This window comes from Cornus florida, unplaced genomic scaffold, assembly GCF_030987335.1.
Source record: "Cornus florida cultivar Cherokee Brave unplaced genomic scaffold, ASM3098733v1 CherokeeBrave_3.0.0_Hap2_Chr09, whole genome shotgun sequence".
Lineage (NCBI taxonomy): Eukaryota > Viridiplantae > Streptophyta > Magnoliopsida > Cornales > Cornaceae > Cornus > Cornus florida.
This window is the reverse complement of record NW_026775579.1, coordinates 81793615-81804257: the sequence shown is the minus strand read 5'-3', so window position 1 is coordinate 81804257 and position 10643 is coordinate 81793615. Positions and strand designations below refer to the sequence as shown.

Here is a 10643-nt window from a genome sequence, read left to right as displayed (position 1 = left end):
TTTCATTGTTTCATGAGTTTTGACTTATGGGGAAGGCTTCCGTCTCCCGGGGTCCAAATGGTTTCCGAGTTAGGAAGATTAAATGGACTAGCTTGGAGTATGTATGTTTCGCTTTAGGAAAAATACTTTTCCCAAACGCAACTCACAATGGCCAAAAAGTCGACGAATCCAACAATACTTTTTATCTGCAAACGTGACATCTTTTTTATGATAAGGTATACAATTGTCCATCAATTTTCGTTATGAATAATTTGACAAAAAAAGGATAAAATGTAATATACTAGAACTATTGTCTTTTTTTGCAAATAATCTCTCTCATCTGAATTATTGATTTATTATAATTAAAGACAAATTCATCTCAAATAATTATTGACACTTTTTCTCGTTACATTTTTCATTTCTTATTAAATATTTTTTACTATTTTTCTCTTATTTAAATATTAATTATACCATTTATATTAATTTGTTAATAGTATCAATTTATCATAAATAGATTTAAAACTATCATTTTTTTAAAATGATTAACTTATTATTAAAATTTTATTATTTACGGCAAAACTTTTTAAACTCACTTTAAACTTTATTACCATAAAAATACTTTCTTTTTCATGCAATGTATTCATGAAAAACTAATAAATACTTAAATAAAAAAATTCCTTCTTTTTTTATACAATATATTCATTAAAAATTAAAAAATTACTTAAATTGTTTTAAAATTTTCTACTTAAAATTTTAGATTAAGTATAATTCAATAAGAAATAGTATTATACTCATTTAATGATGTATAGTCAAAGTATTAGGGCATTTTGCAACTAAATATGTTAATTCAAAGAGTTTTATGCACAAAATATATTTCTAGATAGTTATTTGCAAATTTCGACATAGTTCAGGAGTTTTTTTTGCACTTTACCCACAAAAAAAATGATATAATTGTCATTCAATTTTTGTTATTAATTGATATGTTAAATATAGAATCAACTATTTAAATGAAAAAGAGATTTTTTTTTTTTTTTTTTTCTGTCAAAAAATCAATTAGTTTTTATATCATTACTCTTTACGAGTATGCAATACTTATTATTTCGGGAAAGCAATATAGTTATTTTAAGAGCGTAACACAAGTTAATGATGCAACAAATCTTACTTCAAAATTGGAAGACCCGACACCAAATACTCCGAAAATAATGAATGTCTCATTTCTCAATGTGGTGTATTGAGTGTTAAAAAATAAAGGAAATAGTAGGAAATGAAATACTATATGTTTGGTATTAATTTTTAAAGGAAAATAAAAGAAAATGAGGGATTTGAAAGGATACAAATTAGAAAAAAGTTTGCCTTAAGTAAGCTCTCCTTCTAATGTTGACATGAATCAATAACAATATGACATGTGTCAAAAAACAATTAAACTTCAATCATTTTGATCTTTTTACAAGTCATCTAAAAAGGAAGAGAATTTTTTCTATAAATTATACGCATTTGTAAACAAATGTTAGGGGAATTCGATTTGCCAACCTCCAAGATTGTATGAGAGCCTTCATATTATTTTAGACTATTCTTTCTCCCGCGGGGTTAAAAGGCTCCTTCCAATCCCCACCTCATTTATTTCAAATTTTTGAGAAATTATTACATTATCTCAATACCAATGGTTCCAGGGTAATTACTACTTGACATTGTAAGTAAAAGAGTCAATTATATCAGATTTATTGTGAGAAATTATTACATTATCCGGGACCATTGCTCCAGCAATTGCAAAGCAAACACATTAGCAAATTATGTGTCAGTTACATGCCACTTTCAATTAACATTTTTTGTTACTTATGTGTGGCTTTGTGATTGGCTGAATCAATGTTCATGTAATAATTTTTCATTTTTTTTTTTTTTTCCCTTACATGTTATGTTGAGATCAAAAAGAACGTAAGATTTAATTGATCACAAAATCTGAAAATCAGGTGATTTTTCAAATCCCATGAATTCCAATTCTGGTGAGAAGAATACAATGTAAATGAAAACTAAATACTAGAAGAAATTAAGAAACAACTAACCAGAATGTAGAGCGAGGAAGGAATGACGATGGTGCGAAAACTGCCGAGAAATGAATCGGCAACAAAAGCTCCCAAAAGCGGCAGAAGCGACGCCGTCCCTGACCACACAATCACGTTCTCGGCCGCCGAGGCGGTCGATTGGCCGAGCGGACCGGTCAAATAGCTTATAAGATTGGCCGATATGCCATAGTAGGCAAACCTCTCGGCAACTTCCACACCTGCAATTCCATAAGTACTCTTTGAAATCCATCTATTTATCTCTTGACCTAAGTGTATGACTGTGTGTGTTTGTGTTAGAAAGATGCGGATCTCCATCCGCCGGAATTCGATCTACTTGCCGGACGATCTTTGTAGTCGACGACGGCGCCGCCGAGCAGTGGAGTCTCGGCCTCTTCGGCGACGGCGGAAACCGCCATTTATAGGCCCATGTATGATGGGCCACAAAAGAAAAAAAATATACATGCTAGGAAAGGGAACCGCCATTATTATCATCTCGTTCTCAAAAATTTCAACAGACCCTCGACTCTCGAGCTTACCCATTACCCTCTCTCTCTCTGAAAGACTGAAGCAACAATCAAAAGTTATTTTTCCTCAAAAATCAGAAGTTCAAAACAGAAAATTGAAAACATCACTCATCACAATATCACAGCATCGCCTCTCTCGCCGGCAGCCGGCTTGCCGTTTGCCAGTTTGCCTTCTTTCAGTTTTCCACAGGTCTCTCTCTCTCTCACCCATCTCATTAATTTTCTAACACATACACACACATATATATTATATATATACACACACTAAATATATCTTATTAATTATTTGAATCTTTAATTGCAGGAAAATTCGGTTCCTCCAGGCTTCATTCAATTTCTCTCTCTGGAGAATCTGCCTCCTTGCCTTTATTGGGTATGTGCTTTCTAAATTCTAACAGTCATATTTAGCAATATAAATAAAAATTATAAACAAAATATATAATTTTTTGATAACAAAAATTAATAAAACTATAAACTAATTTAAGTTATAGAATGATAAAAGCTGATTTCTAATAATTTGGTCATATGCTTAATAAAATATAATATTTAAAATCTTCTTCTGGAGTGAGATTGTAAATTGTAACTGTGGAGAAGATGAAAAAAAAAAAAATTATAATAAGAGAGGAGAAAAAATATGCTAGGAATAAAAAAAGAAAAAAAAAAGAGAGAGAAAATAAAAATTAATAAGAGTCTTAGATAGATTTCTCCCGTACCATCATTATATTTCTAAAAGTAATATAAGCCCTCTTTGTTAGGCCCGTTGTTAGTGAGATTTGTTATTTTGATTTAATTTGTCTTATTCTTCTGTGTGAACTGTGAAATCAATAAATTTATTATAAACTTGTAATACAGGAGTTCCAAACTTCCAGCAATCCTTCACTTGAAGATATATTATTTAGTCACATTTACTTTAATGAAAATTTTGCACTTTTATAATTTTATTTAATTAAAAATTATTATTATTATTTTTTTCACTGTAAAACTTATATATAGAGAGCCTCACATTTATAATTAGCCTAGGGCCTCTCAAGATTTTTTCAATCTTAGGGCCGGCCCTGTTTCTTCGCCACCTCCCGCACAGCTAAACAAATAAAAAACAAGTACTGATGAACTTAAGGGTGCGTTTGGATAGGAGAAAAAAAGAAAAGAAATAAAATAATAGTAATAATTTATATTCATGTTTAGATAAATAAAGAAGAAAATAAAAGAAATAATAGTTATTCTTATTTGAATAAGATGAAAGAGACAAAACAAAAGAATAATAACTAAATTACGGTAGGACTTGAATGGAATAATTTTCCTGTATATTAATTTTGTAGAGGTTATTTCATTATAATTTCTAATCCTATCTTCTCAAAGTAGGAGAGAAATCAAATAAGGAACAAGAACGGATAGCTCTCTTTATCCTCTAATTTTTTTTTATCTAATCCACCCAAACCCACTTACACCCTATTATTGGGAGAGTTGCGTCGCCTTTTGAGTCAGAGTTCGGCTCTGCGGGCTCTGGTATTAACTGAAAAGAGTGAGTATTTGTCTAATTATCCAAATTCGACATGGACAAATATCACCAACAACTAGCTTGGAGTATGCCTGTTTTGCATGAAAAATACTTTTCCCAAACGCAACTCATAAGGGTAGGTGACCATGGCCAAAAAGTCAACGAATCCAACAATCCTTTTTCTTTGCAAACGTAACATCAATACTATGAATTTATGATAAGGAATATAATTGTCCATCAATTTTCGTTATGAATATATATGACAAAGAAAGGATAAAGTGCAAAGTACCCGAACTATTTGTCTTTGTGTAAGTAATCTCTCACTGAATTATTAATTTATTGTAATTAAAGTCAAATTTATTTAAAAAGACTATTTTACTATCTTTTCTTTTATGTAAATATTAATTATATTATTTATCTTATTTTTTTACATAAAAATAAATAAATTTGTAACTACGGTTCTAAAATGATTAACTTATTATTAAAATTTTATTATTTATAGCAATAAATTTATACTCACTTTAAAAAAATTTAAAAATACTTTCTTTTTCATGCAATATATTCATGAAAAATTAATAAATACTTAAATAAAAAAATACCTTTTTTTATACAATATATTCATTAAAAATTAAGAAATTACTTAAATTGTTTTAAAATTTTCTACTTAAGAAGGTAAATTTAAATTTAATGAAGAATATGTCATCAAACTAGTATGAAATTTTTTACATAATTTATTTTAATAAGAAAAATAGATTAAGTGTATTTTAATAAATAAAAAATTGTATTATAGTCATTTCATGATATATGGTCAAGGTATTGGGGCCATTTTGTAATAAAATGTGATACTTGGTGAAGTGTTATGCACAAAATATACTTCAAATAATTATTTGTACATTCTGACATAGTTCAGGGATTTCTTGCACTTAACCCACAAAGAAATGATATAATTGTCATTCAATTTTTGTTATTAAGCAATATGTTAAATATAGAATTAAATATTGAAAATGAAAAATGAAAAAGAGTTTATTTTCTTGTCAAAAAATCAATTAGTTTTTATATCATTACTCTTACGAGTATTCAATCTCGTTTCAGGAGAGAATGATGGTTGATATAATAAGTGCTCAAAAACTAATTAGAGAAATATCTACAATTTTTATATATAAGCACTCCAATTCTAGCATTTTTCATAAATTAGATACAATGCACAGGAAGATATAAAGTCGATCTAAAACCTTTCTCAGAACAATTCCAGATCATGTATATCATATATCTGTCAATATAGTATGATGATTGTGGTCTTGAGCAATTTCAAATATTACTTCCTCGATTGTATATGTAAGATTTTGCAAAGTACAAGAAGGCAACCAATGCCACTGCACTCAATGCAGCAAGAAGCCAATAGAAGTAATCCAGATGTGCTCGATTCAAGTTATCCGAAAACCAACCATCTTCACCGGTAGCTTTCTGGATGACAGAGATGAGAAAGCTGCTCAGGAAGCTCCCTATGCCAATGACACTGAGGTACAGAGCCAGACCGACACTCCTCAAATCATTTGGCACCTGATCATAGAAAAATTCTTGCAAACCAACATAGGTGAACACATCGGCAATACCAAACAACAGATATTGTGGTACCAACCACAAGACACTCATGGGAACAGTTTCCTCCGGCTTATCAACCAGCCCATATTCTTCAGCAGTTTCGAGTCGTTTCCTTTCAACCAGAGCTGCAATTACCATGGAAATTGCAGATATGAACATTCCAGTTCCCATTCTTTGAAGCATTGTTATGCCCGAGGGTTTTCCAGTGATAGCTCTTGCTATAGGAACAAATATGCGATCGTAAATGGGAATGAAGAGAAGAATTGTAAACGTAGTAAATGACTGAAGTGAAGCAGCTGGTATTTCGAAGTTTGATCCAATCGATCTGTCCATGGTGACCCCTTGCTTGGTAAAGAGAGTTGAGGACTGCGCAAATACAATACCATAAACCAAACTTGTAACCCATATGGGAACCAGCCTTAGAACTGCCTTTGCTTCTTCAACCTCACCGATGCTAGACACCCTTACACCAGCCTCTGAACCATCGGGTGCAAGCAAGGCTTTGTTAAGAAACCTGTCGTGAACACAGAACATAAAATTAAAGGAGATTCAAGAACTATTTCAACCAGTAAAAAAAAGTTTTCAAGTTCCATGACAATAAGATAGATTCCATTATATCACCACACAGCATGAGTTTCTCAACGGTAACACAGTAAAGGTAAATTTTTGTTTGTTTGGCCTGGTAATTAGATACCACAGCTGGTACAAACAGAGCAATATTGCATAAAGGTTATGGTTAAATATCCCATGAGATTTGGAATAATGGTCTTGTTGTACCTGGAGCATTAGAGAACAGAGATGGTAAATGCCACCAGATGAGAGTCATCATACAATATGGCCCCTGCTAATCAAGAATGTTAGGTTGGGCAGAATGGATACGGACCTAACCTTTGGCTTTACCTAAGATTCGAACTTGCAATCTCATGCTATAAAATCCAAGCATTTAATGGGCATCGAGCAATGGCCCCTAAATACCACCAGATCATCACCAAATCATGGTGACAGCTGATTGAAAGAAAGTTCTTTATGAAATCCTCCAATGTCCATAATTCAATGGTGTTGGAAAGCAAATTGACTCATTAAGATATTACCATGATTGTGAATACAATTGACTCGTTTCAAATGAGAAGGGAAAAAAAAAAATGCATGGACTAGTTTCAGTTTTCAAAATACATCTAAATGCCTCCCCAAGTAATTTATTGCTTTTAAAATCATTTTATGGACAAGAATGAGGTCAGTAGGACTTATTTTTCCAAATCTCATCATTACCAGAAATTAATTCTCTTACTTGAATTGTTGAGAACCGTTATGAGTTGGGCTTCCCCGAGCTTCCTCTTCAATAGCTTTTGCAGAAGGGGTAGTACGCCAATTCCTAGCTGCATTTATAAATACTTGAGCAATTCTTGAAAAGGGATTTTTCTCATCCCTTTTAATGCTAAACCTATAAGTCCTACTTCCAAGCAAGAAAATGAGTAGTGCAAAAGCCATGACAATACATGGGATTCCAAACCCAAGACCCCAACTAAGGTAGTCTTGAATGTAACTCAAGATCAAGAGAGCTGCCAAAGTACCGACAGATATACCAAAATACCACCAGTTGAAGAATGAGCTTTTGGCTTTGCACTCTTTTGAATCTCGTGAATCGAACTGGTCAGCTCCAAAAGACTGGACACAAGGCTTGTGCCCTCCCTGCGCAATTGCCACGAGATATAGTGAAAAGAAGAAGAAGATAACTTGGACCTTTGGAGAAGAAATTGGCATTCGTTTTGCTGTAATTTGGCTTTCAGAAGAGCTCAGAGAAGTAAGCACAGCAGATACGGTCAACAAGCCAAGTCCCTGATTCATCCCAATACAAATAGAATTTGTATTTTATTATCAAGGGAGTATTATTTAAGATCAAGGTGCTGAAACACAATCTAATATCCATTTCTTAATAATCAACTCAGATTTCTCCCATCAATCAAAAATTGAGTTCTAGAATGTCCTTGTGATCGGAGAGCATCAGAGACGATGTGAAGAAATCTCCTTCAAGTGTGCTAGTATTAGGCGTTAAAGCTTTAAAAAGTGCCGACTCATTCGTATGGTCACTCAATGAAATTGATATCAAATGGTTCCTTGTAACTTATCTAAGTTGAGCTTTAACTTGTTATGGAATAATGGGAATCAAACGAACCGGTGAAAATCATAACTGATCTTTTAGGAACCTACGAATCAACTTGCAACATGAATTTCTTCACATTTCTAGTGACAACTTTACCGAGCTTTACATGTTAAATCAGTAGTCAAATGGGTCCAAGATTTGAAGGTTGTCTCGATACAGTCCAGATTCTTAAACTACTCACTAGCATCCTGACGATTAAAAGGTCCCTCCATTGTACAGAAAATTGTGATTTGGATGTGCAGTAACCCTTTTCAAGGTAAAATTCTTTTGAGGAATTGAAATACTTTACAAATCAATTGGGTGGACAGCAAAGCCGCAGTATTTTTCCTTCATGCTGGTTGACAGTACACTGACATATAAATGGACTGCATAGAACTTCCATGACATTCCCAATCGGAGAACTGGAATTTGATAATTTCTATGCCTTCAATTGCATGGGTTTTGCTTAAGGCTTTATACATGAACACATTAAAATTTATGTTTGAAATTTGAAAGACAGTTTTTAACATGTATTGTTAATATATACAGAGTCAATATTTTGATAATTTTTTAAACAACTTGCTTTGATTTAGCTAATCCATTTGTTAGTTATTGGATCATTGATGGATTATCATATGGGAATTTTTTGTAGACTATGGTCGTGTTGATTGTTGAACCTCTTCGAACATCCCATAGTCCAACCCGAGTACATGTAGTCTTACCATCACAACTGTTGCAAAAGTGATTTTATAATGACGAAAGTGTCCCTTAATATAAATTTTAAAAAATGGTGCCCCTTAATATGAGTTTAAATTTAGTACTAATAACTCATTCGGCATAGTGTAGTTAAAAATTATTTTCAGGAAAAAGAAAAATTTAATGGTGCGTCTTTAAGAAAATGAAAATGCCTTAACAATTTTAAAAATTTTATTTTCTAAAAGGAAAAGAAAACCTAAAATGAAAATCTTTTTAAAGAAAACCTAATTTTTCTTAAATTAATATAAAGGGGCATTTATGTCATTATAACATCAGTTTAATGGAGTGTAATTTTCAATTTTAAAGGAAACCTAGATTTTCTTAAATTTATATTTAGGGGCATTTTCATCATTATAACAATCTGTGTATGGTCCAAGTGAGATTTTAGCTCAATATTTTTTTGTAGGGGTTTTGTGCCAAAAATTAATTTACCCTTGTTTATCTCTGTACTCCACTTTCTAACCAGAGTAAATATCTAGGTGCGCAAGGCATACCAACTCAATGTATGTCCTCCCAATCAAAATTCACAATTCTAAGCCGTTCTTATAAGTAAGTGGGACCGGAGTTTTGATTGATTGAACATTCCAATAACATGTTATTCCTGCTGCTACCTATATTTTCTCCAAAGAACAACCTCTCCCCCACTACCAATCCATTTGAGAAAATTTTCTTTTTTTTTTTTTTTTTTTTTTTTTTGAGACGAATTGAAATATTTAATAAATATCTAATAAATATCATAGGATATACTACTATACATGCTCTTAGTTTTAAAATTTTCAGTTTGAAATCTTGATTTCAAATGAATATAAAATTCAATTAATCACAAAATCTGAAAATCAGGTCCATGAATTCAAATTCTAGTGACAAGAATACAATCTACCATATGAAATCTAAATAGGAAAAAGAAGTTAACTAACTAACTAACCAGAATGTAGAGCAAGGAAGCAATGACGATGGTGCGAAAACGTCCGAGATATGAATCGGCAACAAAAGCCCCCAAAAGCGGCAGAAGGAACATAGTCCCCGACCACGCATTCACATTTTCGGCCGCCGAGGCCGTCGATTGGCCGAGCGGACCGGTCAGATAGCTTATGAGATTGGCCGATATGCCAGTGCACGCAAACCTCTCGGTGACTTCTACACCTGCAATTCCATTAACTCTTTCTAGTTTGAAAATCCATCTGAATCAATCTATCTCATGACTTGAGTGTGTGTGTGTGTCTTTGTGTTACCTATGATGAAAGATGCAGATTTCCATCCGCCGGAATTTGATCGGCTGGCCGGACGACCTTTGTAGTCCACGACGGCGCCGCCGAGCAGTGGAGCTTCGCCCTCTTCGGCGATGGCTGAAACCGCCATTTGTTCACCGCCACCACGCTCAGCTAAACGAATGCAAAATCAACTACCGATGAACTTAAATTAAAAATATTCCAAGGGAGAGATTTGAGTCGTTACTTTTTTTTTTTTTCGGAAGTTCAAAAAAAAAAAATTTTTTAAATAAAAAATAAAAAAGTCGTTTTCTGGTACGTGTTTCATGAGTTCACGAAATTGTCTGATTTGGGGTAACATCATTGTTACGATAAGTCAATACTTTGAATGAATTTCTCGTCAAAAAAATAATATAATACCTAATAAATAATAGTATTATTTTGATTATGTGACATTATCATTCTAACAAAGCAACACTCATTACAAAAGTTAACGGATGCGGTAATTTTCTTTGCAATGTAACATCATAGTTAGGATAAGTCAATACTTTCAATGAATTTTTTGTCAAAAAAAATAATATAATACTTTACAATGTATTATTTTGATTATGTGATATTATCATTCTAATAAAGCAACACTCGTTACTTTGAAGATTCAACAAATGTTAATTCAAAATTGAAAGACTTAAAAACACTAATTACTCCGAAATAGAAAGAATTGGAGTTTATTTATAAATCTCATTGGCCTGGTACTAACGAGGTTTAAAAAAAAAAAAAAAAATCAAACTTAATGCGAATTGCTCAATTATTACCCGTTTGAGCTTAATATTTTGCATGTCTTTTACTTTTATTGGAGTAGTGATAAAGGAGTGATGG

At 32.3% G+C, this 10643-nt stretch overlaps 1 protein-coding gene across 2 annotated transcripts; it reads right to left on the bottom strand.

Moving 5' to 3' along the window:
• Window positions 1-5197: 5197 nt before the first annotated feature.
• LOC132274649 (protein NRT1/ PTR FAMILY 5.10-like) lies at window positions 5198-9985 on the bottom strand. Of its 2 annotated transcripts, none has more exons than XM_059775972.1 (4): window positions 9792-9985; window positions 9485-9702; window positions 6952-7499; window positions 5198-6177 (listed from the first exon to the last, which is right to left on the bottom strand). In XM_059775972.1, the coding sequence occupies exons 1-4, from the start codon at window positions 9916-9918 to the stop codon at window positions 5370-5372; spliced, it is 1701 nt and encodes a 566-aa protein (XP_059631955.1). In that variant the 5' UTR covers window positions 9919-9985; the 3' UTR covers window positions 5198-5369. The 2 variants fall into 2 exon arrangements, with proteins under 2 accessions (XP_059631955.1, XP_059631956.1); XM_059775973.1 differs by having other exon boundaries at window positions 6952-7352.
• Between the last annotated feature and the right edge of the window lie 658 nt (window positions 9986-10643).

Excerpts from the sequence above, each read along its gene's own strand:
- LOC132274649 (XM_059775972.1), bottom strand. The coding sequence starts at position 9,918 with ATGGCGGTTTCAGCCATCGCCGAAGAGGGCGAAGCTCCACTGCTCGGC. Across the intron at positions 7,500-9,484 it reads CTTCCTTGCTCTACATTCTG|GGACTTGGCTTGTTGACCGT; the intron begins GTTAGTTAGTTA and ends GGGATGAATCAG. Across the intron at positions 6,178-6,951 it reads AACGGTTCTCAACAATTCAA|GTTTCTTAACAAAGCCTTGC; the intron begins GTAAGAGAATTA and ends TGTTCACGACAG.